Source organism: Zootoca vivipara, chromosome 7, assembly GCF_965207765.1.
Source record: "Zootoca vivipara chromosome 7, rZooViv2.hap1.1, whole genome shotgun sequence".
Taxonomy (NCBI): domain Eukaryota; kingdom Metazoa; phylum Chordata; class Lepidosauria; order Squamata; family Lacertidae; genus Zootoca; species Zootoca vivipara.
The window spans coordinates 48,959,178-48,978,037 of NC_142590.1; the positions used below are offsets into that span (position 1 = coordinate 48,959,178).

General features: G+C 43.5%; 1 protein-coding gene across 2 annotated transcripts in view; it reads right to left on the bottom strand.

The window, feature by feature from the left end:
• The window catches only part of CACNA1S (calcium voltage-gated channel subunit alpha1 S), a 60,197-nt gene that overhangs the window by 2,877 nt on the left and 38,460 nt on the right, over positions 1-18,860 (bottom strand). For both annotated transcript variants that reach the window (XM_035122301.3, XM_060277002.2), the window contains 14 exons: positions 17,641-17,676; positions 16,071-16,208; positions 15,826-15,891; positions 14,136-14,227; positions 13,457-13,616; positions 11,527-11,654; positions 10,032-10,128; positions 9,028-9,130; positions 7,706-7,807; positions 7,186-7,310; positions 5,582-5,710; positions 4,155-4,363; positions 1,764-1,831; positions 1,437-1,540 (listed from right to left, as the gene is read on the bottom strand). In XM_035122301.3, the coding sequence (XP_034978192.3) occupies positions 1,437-1,540; positions 1,764-1,831; positions 4,155-4,363; positions 5,582-5,710; positions 7,186-7,310; positions 7,706-7,807; positions 9,028-9,130; positions 10,032-10,128; positions 11,527-11,654; positions 13,457-13,616; positions 14,136-14,227; positions 15,826-15,891; positions 16,071-16,208; positions 17,641-17,676 (1,557 nt within the window). The remainder of the gene's footprint in view (positions 1-1,436; positions 1,541-1,763; positions 1,832-4,154; positions 4,364-5,581; positions 5,711-7,185; positions 7,311-7,705; positions 7,808-9,027; positions 9,131-10,031; positions 10,129-11,526; positions 11,655-13,456; positions 13,617-14,135; positions 14,228-15,825; positions 15,892-16,070; positions 16,209-17,640; positions 17,677-18,860) is intronic.

An 18,860-nucleotide genomic window follows, 5' to 3' on the forward strand; every position in this document is an offset into this window, starting at 1 on the left:
GTGTAGCTGACATTCACCAATCCACAGAACAGTGCCTTTGAATTTCCCTTTATTGCCAGTCATGGGAGAGGGCTTAAATTACTGATTTCCTCCCATTGTTTTCATGTTCATGTAATGAACTCTCTCTCTCTCTCTCTCGCCTTGAAAAAGTGGTACAAAATGGCAGCCATGGGGAGCAGAAATAGAGTTGACTATACTCCATACAATAAGTACCACCTCTCTCTCTCTCTGTATGTGTGTGTGTGTGTGTGTGTGAGAGAGAGAGAGAGAGAGAGAGAGAGAGAGAGATGGTACTTATTGTATGGAGTATGTTGTTGTTGTTGTTTAGTCGTTTAGTCGTGTCCGACTCTTCGTGACCCCATGGACCAGCGCACGCCAGGCACTCCTGTCTTCCACTGCCTCCCGCAGTTTGGTCAAACTCATGTTTGTAGCTTCGAGAACACTGTCCAACCATCTCGTCCTCTGTCGTCCCCTTCTCCTAGTGCCCTCAATCTTTCCCAACATCAGGGTATTTTCCAAGGATTCTTCTCTTCTCATGAGGTGGCCAAAGTATTGGAGCCTCAGCTTCAGGATCTGTCCTTCCAGTGAGCACTCAGGGCTGATTTCCTTAAGAATGGATAGGTTTGATCGTCTTGCAGTCCATGGGACTCTCAAGAGTCTCCTCCAGCACCATAATTCAAAAGCATCAATTCTTCGGCGATCAGCCTTCTTCATGGTCCAGCTCTCACTTCCTTACATCACTACTGGGAAAACCATAGCTTTAACTATACGGACCTTTGTCGGCAAGGTGATGTCTCTGCTTTTTAAGATGCTGTCTAGGTTTGTCATTGCTTTTCTCCCAAGAAGCAGGCGTCTTTTAATTTCGTGACTGCTGTCACCATCTGCAGTGATCAAGGAGCCCAAGAGTATAGTCAACTCTATTTCTGCTCCCCATGGCTGCCATTTTGTACCACTTTTTCAAGGCTTGAGTACTAACACTTTATTATTATTATATCAAAAAGGCATACACACACACAGTGACAGACAATTGAAAACAAAATAATAATAATGGGGTAAATAAATAAAACCCTCCTCCAAGGGAACTGAAACTGAAATTAATGAGCGACTGAGGGTGGTTATTTCAGAAGCTGAAAATGACTTTTGCTGAGTGAGGCTTAAATGCAAACAAACTTTACAGAAGGGTTTTGGCTATGGGGGAAGGCTGGATAATATGGAACTATACTAAGTTTCGTGTGGAATCAAAATATTAATTCTGCTTTCAGCTGATTGTGGAAAAGCAAAGCTTCAACAATGCTTAATTGTTCTATTGGGACTGCAGCCCATATATGTACACATCCTGTCTTTTGTATCTGATGGAGTTGTATGGAGAACACTGAAAGCACAGCTTGGGTTGTGGTCTCTTTAGCTTGCCTAAAGTGAAGCAATGGGGCACTTACCTGCTGGATGGAAAACTGTAGTTCTGACTGGCTCTGGACACCATGAGCTGTCACATTGCTCATTTTTCCTTTACGGTTTTTAGGCCGAATAGAGCATTTGTTGGCTAGAGGGGAGAGGGAAAAGAGACAAAAGGAATCAGAGATAATTACATTTTCCAAGTCTTAAAAGTTGATATTTTTACTAGACACATGCCAGTTGCAAATGTTTTCCTTACACAGTCCCCTTCTCCAGTTAACCTCCTCCCACACCAACTTGAGTAGAGGCATTTAGGGATTATGAGATTAGACCGGCCCTGGAAATCCCTTGGGCTGTTAGCAAGAACTCACCTAGGTCAGGTAGTTGATGAGATGATGGTAGCATCCTCTCTCTCACTAGTTCATTCTCATACATCACCCTATGGAGCAAAGCACTGATAGTAAGTTCCAAGAAAATACCCTGTCCCAAACTACTATTAATACTCTTTAGGGTGACCCAAAAGACTATGATTTTAAATTAAAAACAACAACCCAAAGTTATTGCCCAGACCATAGCTCTCCAGCACTTTCTTTTCCTTTTTCCAATCTTCTCCTCTCTCTCTGGACTCAGCTAGATTAGTAAAGAAAAAGCGATTTATGAATACGTGTTGTATATGTGATATAACATTGTGCTACCAGATGGTGCTGTGGAGCCCCGTTTTTCTCTACCTGTTTTCTCTGTTTAAATTTACAATGCATTTAACTGAAACGCTTCTTTGAAGTGCCTAGATACAGCCTCGTGTGTGTGTGTGTGTGTGTGTACCACAGCTAAATATATATGTGATGCAATCCTCAAAGAGGCTTCTCTTTATGGTGGTTTAAAAGTTTCACCCAGTACAGAATTACTACTTTCTCTCTGCAGAAAGAATTGCAAACATACCATGCATTCTCTGGATCCCCTATCCATCAGTTCAAGCTTCCAAAAAGTCGGGCACAACCTATTACCACCTGTATATCCCAAATCATTTCTAAGGTTTAACATCCATGCACTAAGTTACCACTGTGAGGGCATACAGAAGGGCATTCTCATGGGTGCCCATCACTTCTGGAATGCTCTTGCCAAGAAAGCTAAAGCTCAGCACCTTTCAGAAGTGATCAAGATTACTTCTCTTTTTTGGGTGGGATTTTGGTGACGAGAAGGTGTTGGGTGGTGTCCCTTGTGGTGGTTAATGGAAGGCACTTTGATAACATTCCCAGGGTAAAGGTAAAGCGACCCCTGACCATTAGGTCCAGTCGTGACCGACTCTGGGGTTGCGGCGCTCATCTCACGTTATTGGCCGAGGGAGCCAGCGTATAACTTCCAGGTCATGTGGCCAGCATGACAAAGCCGCTTCTGGCAAACCAGAGCAGCACATGGAAACGCCGCTGGGACCAAGCAATGGGAGCTCACCCTGTCGCGGGGATTCGAACCTCCGACCTTCTGATCAGCAAGTCCTAGGCTCTGTGGTTTAACCCACAGCGCCACCCATGTCCCTATTCCCAGGGTAGAGAAAGTTTATTTTTTATTTTTTAACAAAGGCGGGGTTACCAGTAAAGGCAGGGGTAAGGGTGTAATTTTTTAAAGAACCCTTATGTCACAAGAATATAAGAACAGCCTGCTGGATCAGGACAATGGCCCATGTTGTCCAGCATCCTGTTCTCACAGTGGCCAACCTGATGCCTATGGGAAGCTTGCAAGTAGGACTTGAATGCAACAGTATTTCCCCCTCCTGTGGTTTCCAGAAACTGGTATTCAGAAGCATAGTAAGGTAAAGGGACCCCTGACCATTAGGTCCAGTCGTGACCGACTCTGGGGTTGCGCGCTCATCTCACATTATTGGCCGAGGGAGCCGGCGTATAGCTTCCAGGTCATGTGGCCAGCATGACAAAGCCGCTTCTGGCAAACCAGAGCAGCACATGGAAATGCCGTTTACCTTCCCGCTGTAGCGGTTCCTATTTATCTACTTAATTTTGACGTGCTTTCGAACTGCTAGGTTGGCAGGAGCTGGGACCAAGCAACGGGAGCTCACCCCGTCACAGGGATTCGAACCGCTGACCTTCTGATCAGCAAGTCCTAGGCTCAGTGGTTTAACCACAGTGCCAACTGGTATTCAGAAGCATACCACCTCCCATTTCCTTTGCATAAATTTACCTGGCCACAGCAAGCCCAGCCAGCATGTTATCCCATAATGCTTCATTTCGAATGTTGTTACACCATAACTTAGTGTTGTTCCATATGTACCTATTATAACTTGGGGCGAGGGAGCGATGGTATCCCCTACTGCTGCCATCTTTCCCTTAAAAAATGCATCAGGAACATTGTGAGAGAACGTGGTATCCTAGCTAGCTACTGACTGCAGCAGTTCTTGGCTGCTTCAATCAGCTGGGGAAATTTCTTTAAAATGAAGGAAAGTGGGCTATGGTTTTTTTAGGGTTGCTACTCCAACCTTTACTGGTAAGTCACCCTTCCTCCAATTTTTTTATAACTCCTGAATACTAATTCATTTTCTTCCCCAACTTGCCCACCCCAATTCCCCCACTCAGCAATCAATGAAAAACTTTTAAAGAAAAGCTTTAGGACAATTCTAGCCCTATCATGTTATATCAGGGTTCAGAAACTGTGCAAAATCCAATCTTTAGTGATCCAATCTCATGCCAGAATCAGCCCACGGAAAGGAATGCTACTCTCCTAGCTTGTTATGCTCTCGGTTTCTTGGGCTTTACCCTGTTGTTGCATTGTTGTTGGCGTTGCTGTTGCTGTTGTTCACATTGCCACCCCTTCCTGGTGGGAAGTCATCAAGGAATACAGGGGAATCCAAATCTTCGCTTCCCATCTCGGTGAATTGTAGAGGTCTCTGGCTAGCCATATGAGGTGGTAGCGGGCTGCTTGGTTCCATGAAGGTGTCAACGTGGCCAAACAACCCCCCTGTCCTCTGCATTCAAGGGCAGGGGAGAAAAGAGAGGAGGTTGTTATTTTGGTCTTTCTTAAGCCCTTTGTGTTCCAGCTGGGGGATTTAGGGAACAATATCTAGTTAGTGAGAAAGCACAAATTATATTTAGGGGCAAACCAAACATTATATTTAAAGTGTTTTAAACTACCATGTTTACAACTACAGTGGTACCTCTACTTACGAATAACTCTACTTACGAATGTTTCTACTTACGAATGGAGCTCCGTCCGCCATCTTGGATGCAGTTTAGATAGGATTTTTTCTACTTACGAATTTTTAGATAGGGTTGCTTCGACTTACGAATTTTTTCTCCCAATGCATTCCTATAGGATTCGACACTTACAATTTTTTTCGACTTACAAATGTGCGTTCGGAACGCATTAAATTCATAAGTAGAGGTACCACTGTACCTAATTCAGGCTTCCTCAACCTCCATTTGTTTTGAGACTACAATTCCCATCATCCCTGACCACTGGTCCTGCTAGCTAGGGATCATGGGAGTTGTAGGCGAAAAACATCTGGAGGGCTGAGGTGGAGGAAGCCTGACCTAATTATTTTAAAGGGTGGACTCAACCTACCTAGTGATTATTATATTGGGGTTCTCCATATTTAATATTTTACTTGTGTTAACCGAAAATAATAGAAACTTTAAGAAAATCAACTTTCAGTGTGTGCACATTCCATTTTGCTCAAAATATTTTGTATATAAACACACACACCACAGATGCCTCAGCTTTATTTGTTGTATGTTTCTTTAACTCGACTTTGGGTGCTTAACATTGAATGATGGCTGACAAGGAGCCACAATTTGAGGTAAATGTGTTGGGTGTCTCACATACGTAATCTGTGGGGGTCCCAACTTCCTCTTAGATTAGAATTCCACTTCTGCTTTATCTCCTTCACCCACCATTACAATGAGTATTCTGTAAGAATATAAAAGACCACTAACACAAGTTTAGTCAATCAATCAATCAATCAATCAATCAATCAATCAAACAAACAAACAAACAGAAAACAGAATAGCACATTCAACCAAGGAAAAGATGAATGATAACTTCATGGGGAGACAAATGGGGTGGGGAATGGACTCATTCTGTGAGGGGAGCACTGCAAGTGTGTCATTGCTGAAGTTTTCAGCGGAGGGTTAAAGGATATCTTGGATGCCCATTAAGCAAACATGATATCTGTGCTCATACTCACCCTATAGATGCCTTCCTCCATTGCTGCCTCAACCATGGCTCTCTCAAGTTCCTCCTCTGCCGTCAGATCCCCAGAGATTGCTCTTTTGATCTCAGGAGCTGCTTCCTCTTCAATGGTCCTCAGGCCAGCCTCATGGAAACAACACAGAAATGATTATCATTGGCAGGGACCATTCATGCTGGAGAACAGGTGTGACTCAAACCACCTTCTCCTAAGTCATGATGCCTTTCCTTCCCATGAAATTAACTTGGAGGTCAAGCTCTTACAGTATATATCCCTAGTCATGCACAGCTATGAACCTGCCAGCTTCACAAAGTACTGTATATAAATCAGTGCTTATGTTGATAGGGGGAATGCTCAGTTATGCTGCACCACACAAGGCGTGTGACATAGCTGGCGGGGGGTGGGGGAGTGAAAATTCAACTGAGCACAGCATTATAGTGACATGTTGATCTTCTTAAAAAGTTATTTTAAAATGTGCTATAACACCCTTAAAATTTTAAGCATTACTGTGTGATGATTCTCCCCGCCCCCCCAAAAAAGCTAGATTGAAAAGGGCAAATTTAAATAATCAGAGAGAGAGAGAGAAATGCATGCTGCTAAATGGTGTTGACTGGAAAAGTGCTAACAGAAAGCATGGCCAGGTATGGTGACAGGCTTAGACACTCAATTAATTACCACACACATCAAAAACCATGCTTCTTCAAATTCTAGAAAGCTCATTGCTGTACAACTACCCCATAAACAAATCAGAACAAATGCACAATAAAGGCCAGATACCATCTAACCTCTGTGTAAGAAAATCAGGATGCATGCTCAAAAAACAAGTTGCCCAGAGGAACTCTAAAACTAAGGCAATCTACATATGCAGATACTGTGCTATTGTCCAATTCTTTCCAAAAACAAAAATGGATTTCCAGAAAGTGAAAAGAAGCATGGGGAGAGCACACAGAAACATTTGATGGCAATGGATGTGTCCAGATGGATGTTGATTATAGGATGGACTTTACTGGGTGCTTCCAGATGGGTGTATATTGTAGGACAGCTCCTCATGCATGACTCTTTTTTATTTAAAAAAACCCTGAGTCCACACAATGTTGTTGGCTTCAAAATGCCAGACCATATTGTCTCTCCTCCACCCACCATTGAATCTGGATTTCCTTTTTCCAGGGAAAATCTAATAAATAACAAAAGCCAGTTGCAAGGTATGTGGATAGCCCTTTTGCAATATCAAGCCCCTGCCTGTAAGCACCCAATGTCATTCAAATGCCCCATGTAAAGTGAATGAACCAAGAGCGGCAATTCCAGAGGAAACACAAAGCATGAAAACTTCCAGAAAGATTTGTCCATAAGCATTTTGTGGGAGAAGATGGGGGGAAAGGGACAATAATTTCGTGGGGGTATTTGCTAAGAGATTATTTTCTTTAAAATGCCAGCTCCTTAGAGAATCCCATGAAAACTGCAAACAACTGCATCACAGTACCTGGAATTTGGTGCATATGAGAGAACCCAAAGCAACTCTGTTTCCCTCTCTTCTTTCACTCCATTATGGGCTGGAAATCCTTCTACTCTGCTGGATCAAGTGTGTTCCATTTCTCACTTACCTGGATTTCAACAGCATTCTTCTTGGGCCGGTATCCGTAATACTCTTCCTGGCGCTTCATGAATTTTCTGAAGTGCTCCTGGATGAGGAAGGTAGCATAGAACTTGCCCACGGTCACCTCATCATCTGGAGGAGGAGTAGGCACAAGTAGACATTAGGTTTGCTCAGCAAAAGAACCCGGCCAACTTGTATGCATGTGCCAGGCTGCTTGGGAACACACAAAGGAGATTTATGAAATACAAGTTGTAGAAAGAGGGTTGGAGATTTAAAAGAAAATGAAATAGTTGCATTCTATTCAGTGTTTCCTTTAAACATATTTGTTTCGGTAAGCCTATCCAGGCACACAGAAGTTGACATGTTTTAATCTCTTTTTAGATTACAGCTGATATAATTATTTTTTAAAAAAGTTTTTAATTTCTTGTTTTAAACAGTTTCTATTGATAATTTTTATATTTCTTGTAAACTGCTTAGAGTTTTTGTTAAGGTCAAATGGCATTTAAATAAAGAAATTAAGGACTTGCCTCCAATTGGTGGAATGACTTGATCCAGAAGCTTCATGCTGGTTCTCTTCCATATTTTTTTAATAATCATCCTTAACTCTTCATTGGCTTGTTCAAAGTTACCTGCAAAAGCATCAACCGCTTATATGAAACTTACGGCATCGGATCTTTGGTCTGTCTTATCCAGTAGAATCTACAATATTCCTACATCTCAGGCAGATATCTTTCCCAGTCTGCTACACAAGACTCTTTTTAATTGAAGATGTCAACTGATTGAACCAGGTGTTTTCTTCATGTAAAGCATCCATTCATGGCACTGAACAACACATTGCCAATAAGTCAGCCACAATGGTTTATCCTTTCCTCCTCATTGTCTGCCCTCAGACAACAAGTACTCATGCCAAATTAATCAATGCTCTCTTACAGGGCCGTCTTAAGCATATCTGGTGCTGTAGCACCGTGGTACAAAGATCCCTCCGCCCCGCGGGGGGCCCCCCCCGTTTCCCAGTGTGGCGCCCCCTGGCAGCCTGGCACCCTGGTGCATTGCGCCACCCAGCCTTGCCTTAGGGCCAGCCCTGCTCTCTTAATTAATGCATTAGCATCCCTTGAAATAAAATCCCATCATCTCACTCACTTCCTGTCTTATACCACTGTACAGCCTGGTACTTGGGGTGAGATCCTTTTAAATCAAACATTGGATTTATTGCTGTAGTGCTGTCCAGATTCGTGAAGAAAAGTTCTGCTTTTCTTCTTTTGTTTCTGCTGTTCTTTTGGGGGGCTGCTTTGAACTGAATATTTTACATTGAACTGAATATTTTTAGCTGCTTTGAGGTTTCTCCAGACCAGATAAGGCTGACTACAAGAACAACAACAATAGCAGATGTTGCTGTTGTCAATATTACTGTGCTAACACAGGTAAGTGCTTTTATTTTTATCAACCCTCAGGTGGACAAAATCCTTAATATTTGCCTTTGACTCCTTAAAGGCAAATATTAAAGGCAAATATCCTTTGCTTGGGCTCCTTAAAACGCCAGAAGCGGCATGGAGTTGGCATGGCTCCATGCTGAAACTACTTATGCTAATTTACAACAGATGAAGACCTGACTCTTGGAGGTCTTGTGATTAAATGCACCGGAAAGGCATTAGTTACTGTTGATTTATGGCTTCATCTGCTGGGCCTGTGTAATCACGCAGTAATGGATTTTGAGGTCGGCAGAGCTTCTGCTGACATATAAGGTGACTAATGTTCTTCAGAACCTGTGAGATGAATAATGGCAGCTGTGAGAGAGTGCAGAGGAGTTATTCAGGAATGGATGTGGCTATTGATACATTTCATCTCTCACCTTCTGTCTTGATCTTGAGAGCCGTTCTCACCAAAGCAAAGAGTGTTGCATTGAAAGTGACTGTGCCGTCACTATTCAGGGGCATATTCATGCTCACCAAGCGCTGCAAAACACACACAATGTCAGAGACATTACATCCCAGGTTTTTTTCAGGCAGAGTGTGTTGAAACTCACTTCTGGCACCTCTCAGGTGGGCGCCATTGTCATTATATGAGAACAAGGGTTCACGGTGAGTTCTGGCAACAATTTCCAGAAAAACAGCACTGAATGTATCATTTACATTCACAAACACACACTCTTGGAACACACTCATATGTCCCATACCTGAAGGAGCATCTCCACCCCCATCATTCAGCCCAGACCCTGAGGTCCAGCTCCGAGGGCCTTCTGGCGGTTCTGTCACTGCGAGACATGAGGTTAGGGAACCAGGCAGAGGGCCTTCTTGGAGGTGGTGCCCACCCTGTGGAACACCCTCCCATCAGATGTCAAGGAAATAAACAACTTTTAGAAGACATCTGAAGGCAACCCTGTTTAGGGAAGTTTTTAATGTTTGAAGTTTTATTCTGTTTTTCGTGTTTTTCGTGTTGGGAGCTGCCCAGAGTGGCTGGGGAAACCCAGCCAGATTGGGGGGGGGGGTATAAACAATAAATCATTATAATATTATTAATTATTATTATACCGTAGATCACCATTATTCATTTTCTTAAATTTATATTCCACCTTTCTCAAGTACTGGAACCCAAGACATCAAGACAGACCTGCTTCACTTCAATGAGACGAAGGTCTTGTGTGCCCTTCAGGCCATACCCAGGGAGTCAGTGTCCTACCCTCCATTTGACAGATACAGTAGCATTAAAAATACCGGTTCTTCATTCCTTCAGCTAAAAAATAATAATCTAGTGCGATGAGGACTGAATTTTGTACAGGAGCCAGGGGGTGGAGACTAGGACACAAACTCAGACCTAGTTTGGACTGGTAAAGAAACATTTCCTCAAGACTCCTACCTTGCAAGCCACACGGTGGGGACAAAACTTCCCAAAGCCCAGGGGAGGCTGGATTCGTCTCAACAGAGTCACCACATCTAGATGTTTGATGCGGCCCCTGAGGAAGAGGAAGAGACAGCCATGTTGCAGAAAATGGCACACAGGTTTCTAGCTCAGGGAGCTGAAGAGATCACGATGCAATGGTCTATTTGGACCATTCTCTAATCCCAGTGAATGCACACACGGCACCTGCTTATTTTCTTGACATGGTGATGGAGCATACAATTAAAAGTATATGTTTTGAAGTATCCTTAAAAGAGGCAGGTACTTTCCGCCTTAGAGCACACTAAAAACTAGGAAGCCTGCCATGTGGAATGTTGAGTGGGCGGGCAAGGTCTCAACTCCCTCCAGCTTTGTGGATAGGTGAGGACCCACATGGGCTGAAATCTTTTGCAAATACGATATACAAATGTGCTATATGAAACAATGTAGTCTGATGAGCCAGTCCCCATGCCTCATATGCAGCACATGTTTTATCACATGTACATGACGTGTACAATGGGAAGCCATAACTAATCCCAATTCCCTCCTGTATGCACACTTCCACGATAAAGAAATGCAAACACAGATATCAGTTTATGTGTTATTGTAATGTGAGCACAATCTGTAAAGTGGGTCTGCTGGTTTATAAAAAGATCAGCTGTCACAAAAGACAACTGTATTTTTTTAAAGTGATATTGACCACATTTTATTTATTTAAAGGATTTCTGTCCTACACTGCAAAGAGCAATTTTAGATTTCACCAATGAGAGTCACGTGCCCAGGCAAATAAATCATTCTGAGTACTTGGAAAGTCCTTTCTGGACCCATACGTCCTTCCATGGTGGGGACATTGTTTCCTGGGTGGGAGTTGGTCATGGTGTGGATTTGCCAAGCGTGCCTTCCTCTTAGCACATTTCTCCCTTGCATCCTGACTTCCTTTTTACCTGGGCAAGAATGACCACAGCTAGAGCCCCCTGATGTCCCTATTTGAAACATACCTTCTAATAAATTCATGGGGATTCCAAGTCAGTATAATAAATCAAGGTTTTATATTAAGGCTGAAACAATCTGATAAAATGAAAAGAGAGTTCATACCAATATTTCTCATTCTATTATCACACATCTGACTTTATATGCCTTCCAAGCATTGACGTCCCACAACATTTCTAGGAAGTTACATTGAGCTCTCAGAGCCAAATTAGACAAGACATTTGCCAGGTAATCTGTTTTCACACAGCAGATTTAAAAAAAAGAAAGAGCTGGTGTAGGGTATCAGTGGAAGGTTTCCTTTCACTGTGAATAGCAGAAATGGGGTGTGATTCTGATCAAGGCCATGGCATAGGCATGTACCAGCTAATTATTATTTTAACATAAACCAAAAAAAATGACAATAGGTCAAACTACATGATAGACTTCATGTCTAGATGGCCCACAGATCCAGTGATTACAAATGTAATAACTGGTAGTTTCTCACTTGGCTTCAGGATCGTATTCTGCCCAGATTTTTTTGAATTCATCCAGGTGATGAGGACCCAAGATGGACCAATCCCGTGTGAGGTAGTCAAAGTTGTCCATGATAACAGCAACAAAGAGGTTGATAATCTAAGGAGATATACATTGGCACAGCTTAGGTGAAAGATAGCAGAGGATAACGGCCACCTGAGCTGCCCACCGGAATGAAGTCGCCTGAAGGCCTCTATACCAACCCACATGAAACTAAATAAAGTATAATCGAAGGGGTAGTTTGTCTGAGAAGGCAATGCATGTCACAGGCATTCTGCAACATTGGTTAGTTCAATTCTTAGGCTCGTGAATACACCCTTCCACCCAGAATCCTTGGAACAGTGGTTCAACCCCCCCCCCACAGAGCTACAATTCCCAGCACCCTTAAGAAACTACTGTTCCCAGGATCCTTTTTGGGGTGGTGAGGAAGAGATGTGATTTAAGTGCATGTGTAGAAACAGCCCAAGTGGTCAGTTCATATGTGCAACTCCATCAGGCAGCCAACCAGGTTCAAGTGTGCTAGGAGAAAAGTGGTCCTTGTACAAGCGTGCCCTCAGAAGTATAAGCAATGACTGAGCACACCACTGTGTTGGGCTGCTTGTGGGGACACAACACTGACTTGCTGTTTGTGATTGTGACAAATCATTCATATTATTCCCTTGCCACATTGATCACCGCTCTCAGCCTTGGGTGTAACAGAACTGACCTGCCACTGCCACAGTGCCTAAGAGGCAAAACTGATGAGAGAAGGAAGCAGAGAATTCCAGGGCTACGTTACACATTTATAGGTAGCTATGTGTTAATATGAACTGCGGCCACCTGAGAAAACTAAAATGAGACAGAATATCTAATGAGTGCCCAGGGCTTTGAGAAGAGTACCGGTAATTTCTGTTTCCCCAGCATGAGAAATGTCAATAGCTTATTTGCTGCAAGCTAACTAAGATGGGCAGCTTTATATGTTTATTATTTATTTATTAGTATTTATTATTTAGTGTACATTTAATAAATATAGTAATAAAAAGTAATGTTAATCTAATCTTCCCTTAATCTAACTCAGGCATCCCCAAACTGCGGCCCTCCAGATGTTTTGGCCTACAACTCCCATGTTCCCTAGCTAACAGGACCAGTGGTCAGGGGTGATGGGAATTGTAGTCCAAAACATCTGGAGGGCCAAAGTTTGGGGATGCCTGATCTAACTAAATAATTACAGCAGATGAAATCTGGTATAGGTATAGGGGTAAATAATGCAGGTTAAAGACTTCTTCACATTGGCAACTCAGGTAGAAAGAGGAAGAGCAACAGCCTAGCTAAATGCGTTTCAATCACAGGCAAAATTCCCTCTTTCCCTCTCTCCATAATGGCCTTTGATTGCCTTTGAACAGCAAGCACAATGATACCTGCTTTCTTTCCCGAATTTGCAGCCTTTGAGTGGATTTGATGGTCACAGACTGTCCCCTGAGCTATGACTAGTGATCAGCAGCTCCTAAACACCATTTCTGGAGTCCCCTTCCATCAGAAAGAATGAACAGAACTACCGGTATGTGCAAAGCCAAGACTACTGCTGAAGAAATGCTACAAGGTCTTTGAAGGAGAGAGGGGACTATTTTTAAAAGTGAGGTGAAAGTGCTTTGGGAGACATCATTGCCTCCTGCAACATACACACAAATTTCTGATTTGACCCACAGTTCTGCAAACCTGCTGGCCAAAGGTGAAAGTAGGATGATGTTATGCATCACATGCAGCAATTCCCTCCATCAAACCACCTTCAGCACCCCCCCCATGATGATGTCTAGTTCGTCCCTTAATGTTGATTGCTACTGTACCCTATTTATCCATATGCTACAAGTATGTGCTAACTGACTAGGAAATAAGCACAAGATCAGAGAACAGAAATAGCTTACCAGGAATGCGCATAGCATGTAGAAGCTGACTAAGTAGAAATAAGCAAAGTCTGTGCCACAAGTATATTCTTCCCCAGGAGTAACGTCAGCCTCAGGGTCACATTGCTTGCCATAGCTGGAAGCCAGCAAGATCTCCTGCCAGGCCTCACCAGTTGCACACCTAGAGAAAAGGGATAAAGTGAGGCAGGGGCCCCTTTCCAGAAAGTATTTTCTAGATTAGAGGATATGGAATGACCAGCATTCTAGGACTCCAATCCTGGGTACTGCAAAATTGAAACCATTGCCTTGTTTCCATTTGTAGGACTTTCATTTCTGAGTTGCCAGAATTAAAATGAGGTGTGAACCCAACACTAAGGTTTCTTAGTGGCATGTTGTTGTTGTTTATAGCCCGGCTTTTTCCAAAAACTGGGGCTCAAGGTAGCTTATAAATAAAATAGTGACCATCAGCATATGAAGACTGAGGAGGTATTGTGGAAGTGCCAGGGAAAGGGCAGGACAGATCCATGCCATGTGTTTAAAGCACATGGCTCCCCCCCCCCAATCCTGGGAACTGTAGTTTGTTAAGGGTCCTGGGAATGGCAGCTCTGAGGGGGAACTACAGTTCCCAGGATTCTTTGAGGGGAAAGTCATGTGCTTTAAGTGTGCATTGAACGCACTTTAAATGCACAGAGATACTGACCTGAATAGCAGCAGCACTGCTTGTGGGAACGTCTGAAAGTTGTTGTTCCGATTTATATAGGTTCCATCCACCAGAGCAATTTTCCCGAACATCTGTAAATCAGAAAGTGCCACTGTGATAAACCTGCACTTTTTTTGTACCAAAACCTGTTCTCTTTGTACCAGTTTCCTTTTGTTTCTTGCTACTTGGTTGGATATAGTCTTAGCCATGTTTAGAGTAGACTCACTGAAATTAATTGAACAAGTTATATAATAATAATATTAATAATAATAATAATAATGTATTATTTATACCCCACCCATCTGGCTGGGTTTCCCCAGCCACTCTGGGCAGCTTCTAACAAAATATTAAAATACAATGGTCTGTTAAACATTAAAAGCTGCCCTATTCAATGGGTCTGTTCATGACTTGGCTCACATCCACATTATACAGTTTAAAGCAATCTCATACAACTCTAAAATTCATGACTCTCTCCCCCCCACACCTTTCCCCAAAGAATCATGGGAAGTGAAGTTTGTTAAGGATCCTGAAAGTTGCTAGGAGACTCTTAGTAAACTACATTTCCAAGGATTCTTTGGGAGAAGTCATGACTCTTTAAGTGGTGTAAGAGTGCAATCTACCGGTAAATCTGAATCTAACCAATTGCTGCTTTCTACTTCAGTTGTTTACTGTCTTTCTGACTGCTGACATCCCCCACCCTACCCCACCAAGGACATTAAGTGACTGCAGTCGCAAACCTCAAGCTTACTAGAGATTAAGTCACACTGAACTCATACAATCTTAGCAAGAGCTCTCCTGAATCAGGCCCAGGGAACCATAGCTGCCAAGTTCTCCCTTTTCTCGCAAGGAAGCCTATTCAGCATAAGGGAATTTCCCTTTAAAAAAGGGATAACTTGGCAGCTATGCAGGGAACATCTAATCCAACATTGCTTCATACAATGGCCAACAAGATGTTTCTGGGAAGCCTACAAGGACAACATGAAGGGAACAGCCCTTCTCTGTGCCATTTCCCCCACAGCAACTGGTATTTAAAGGCCAGTTGCCTTTAACCCTGGAGGTTCCATTTAGCTATTACGGTAGCTGAGGACAGATCTGTTCTCCATTAATTTGACTAATCCCTGTTTAAAGCCATTTACACCAGTGGTCAGTCCCATAGAACTCATGGGACTTATTACTGAGCAAATATGCATAGGAGTGGGTTGTAAAACTCCAGACTGAAAGCCCACAGGAACCAAGTGGCATCCTTTGGAGTGACATCTCTGTTTGCAGGTCAACGGAGAAGGACATGAGACCTGCAAGGTACAATTATTTAATGGGCCAGATCAGGCACCATGTCAAGAGAGATACACTTTGTTTCAAAACCTTTGCAGGATACATGGTGTCCCAAGCAATTGAGATGAGAAGAATGGGGAGCTGAGACTGAGGAAAGCTGCCAAGGAATAAAATGGAATGACAATATGATGTTGTTGTTGTTTAGTCGTTTAGTCATGTCCGACTCTTCGTGACCCCATGGACCATAGCACGCCAGCTACTCCTGTCTTCCACTGCCTCCCACAGTTTGGTCAAACTCATGTTCGTAGCTTCGAGAACACTGTCCAACCATCTGGCCTTATTACCATGGATGGTTTATAACCGGGAACTTGGCTTACACTGCCACTGAGAGAGTTTTTTTGTGTGTGTGTATCCTTACCTGCATCCCAATCACAGCATAGATAAAGAACAACATCACAATCAGCAAGGCCACATGGGGCAGTGCCTGCAGAACAAAAGAGAGAAGAACCCAAGGGTCGCAAAACTGCAGTGCAAGGTCATGAGCATCAAATGAGATGGGAAGCGTTGAATCACAATGCTTGTCTCCAACCTCACCCAACCTCTAGAACTCTTCAAGCTCCAGGAGCTGGGCTCACGCCCTTTCAGCCAATGTGATGCACTTGCCTGGAAGGACTTGATGAAGGTCCATAGTAGATTTCTAATGCCTTCTGATCGGCTCAGCAGTTTTACCAGCCGTAGGACACGGAAAAGCCGGAAGAAAGTGATAGAGATTCGGCCGCCCTCATCAGGATCTGTGGCATGCTGTGGAAGGAGCACATCCCTTGGGCAGTGAACAAGCATGAAGCAGGTAGAAGGAGACAAACTTCATTCAAGAGTAGATCTGGTGTGGTCAGCAGGCATGCCCATAATAAGACAGCAACCACCCCCAATTTAATTGTGGATTAGGGGGCCAACCTGGTATGCACTACTGAGACCTGGGACGTCAGGCTGCAAGGTGTTGACTTTCATCAGCAATGTCTGTCTGGGTTCTCAGTGCACCACCAACGTAGACGAGGGCTGGCGATGGTGGGTAGTATCAATGTGGCCTATAAGGATTCAGTCTTCCTTTACTCCATTTCCCCCTGCTGAATTCCTGTGTACACCAGTTTGGGCACCAGGGACAGATGGGGAATTCTGCTGTTGTACCGACTGCTGCCCAGCAGTCCCCACATCTGAGCTGACAGAAGTGGTCTCAGCATGGCTACTGACAACCCCCAGACTGATTGACTACTGTAATGCGTTATACCCGGCTTTGCCTTTGAATACTATCTGGAAACTTCCGCTAGCTCAAAACACAGTCTCCAGACTGTTGGTGGGGGTGATATATCTCAATGATACTTGTCAGGGTTGATGTGGCTACTCTTGAGTAACGACCTGGCACATGCTTGTCTTTTAGAAGTTTTTATTGGTGCACATTATTTACAGTGTAACGAGCTGCTGGTTTCATGTCTGCTCATTCCGATTCAGATTCCTGCACTGGCGCCTTTCGTGTTCTAGACCAACATAAAAGCCGCGGAACTGTGAAGCGTTTCCCTTTTCTCCGCCTCCTCAGTTCCGGCGTCGGGGGGGGAATGGTCTGCGGGCTGCCTGACTTCTGTCCCCTCTTTCCCCCTCCCTCTCTCCCTGCCTATGGAGCGAGGGCTCTTGGATGTTGCTAGAGGGCTGGCACTCCCTTTCCGTTTCCTGGCTCTCCCCATCAGACCCTTCGCTCTTGTGGCTGCTGGGAGACAGGCTGCTTCTGATGAGGGGGGACTTTTCTCTGTAAGCCTTCCCCCTCACAATACTGAAATATATTCACACTGGCTTCCAGTCAATTTCTGATCACTCTTCAAAGTGTTGGTGTTTTCCTTTAAATGCCTACACAGGTTAGGTTCCTGAAGGACTTCCTGCTCCCAAAAAAACCTGAGGCTGTTCTATAGTTGTCCCCGCCATCTGAGATAAGGCAGGAGTTTATGGAATTCCCTCCCCAGAAAATAATGTTGGCACTAGGCAGATTTATTGTTTTTGCTGCCTGACAAAACCATTTTTATTCTCCCAGGCTTTGTAATATACCTTAATGCATTTTTCTTTTTTAACATGTTATATTCTATTTCTCTTGTTTTTGTAAACAACTCTGGAAGCTCTGCTGAAGGATAGCATATATATATATGAAAGAAAGAAAGAAATAAAAAAGAGGTAAACAAACAACACTTACTTGTGTTGTGGCGTCTCCCTGGATCACTGGATTCGTCTGTAAATATATCCCAAGTTATAAGTACATACAGCAATAATTTCAGTGCAGGTAAAACAAGGACCTCAGGGCCAACAGCATGCTAAGCTAAGGGATTGGATAATACTGCAGGGGTAATTGCATGCTGACTCAGGTTTGGAATACAGTACAGGAAGGAGTTTCATGCCATCACCATTAAAAGGTTCCTTCTAATGGATCTCTTGGTTCTAAGCCTACCAACCCCTCCCTGGGCTAACGTCATGTTACCTGTGGAACTGTTGGACTGCTGGGTTTACTGAAACTAAGGGTGAGTCTGCACCATCAAAAATCATGAGTCCAGCATGACAAGAAGGAAGTGAGAGGAACAGTCAAAGGATGCAGTTTGTACCTCTTTAAACAGAGTTGGGTGATGGATGATTTGGTGCCATCATATATTTTATTGGCACACCTATGCTACAAGGGCAAACTGGATCAAAGCTGCCATAACTGCCACGGTCTCTCCCAAGGAATCTTAGGAACTGTAACTATGTGTGGATATAAAAAATAACCTTCACAGATCTACAGTTATGATAGAAGGCTCATTTTGGGAGAAGCCGTGGCAGGAAACTGGTTTAGATTTGTAGTGCAGACGTATCCTAACACTGTGCAAATGTTGGCACAGTGATTCTAGGAGCAAGCACTCAGTGCATATTTAATGCACAATCAGTCCCATGGTGTATTTGCAGAGCAGATCACCTGGGTATGTTGTGCAACAGCACACAATCAATGCAAAACTTGTCCGTGGATTTGTGCTTCTGCAGAGCAGTAAAAGCATCATTTTGAGAAAAGTAACTATTGCATTCAGACTTCAGTTTTCTGGCTGCTGGCTACAGAATCTTCAGGTCTTGATGTATCTTCTAGAATGAAGCTGCACAGAACACGCCGGCAAGCTGGACCAGGAATGGAAGGCAGCTATAGTGTAAACTAGATGTGCAGTGATGCACTTGCTGTACATCAGAAACAAAAGCTGATAATTGTACCGCCAGAGCTTTGCAGGACTGTTATTTTAGTGCAACCATAAAAATGCCACTAAAGCAGTGTTAGAAGCTAGAAGCTGTTAGTTTTATGCAACAATGCCTGTACAGCGCCTACAGAATGTAAAAAGAATGTGATATATTACTGCTAATCTTGAATGTGTATTACCCCAACCTCTTGTGACAAGCCAA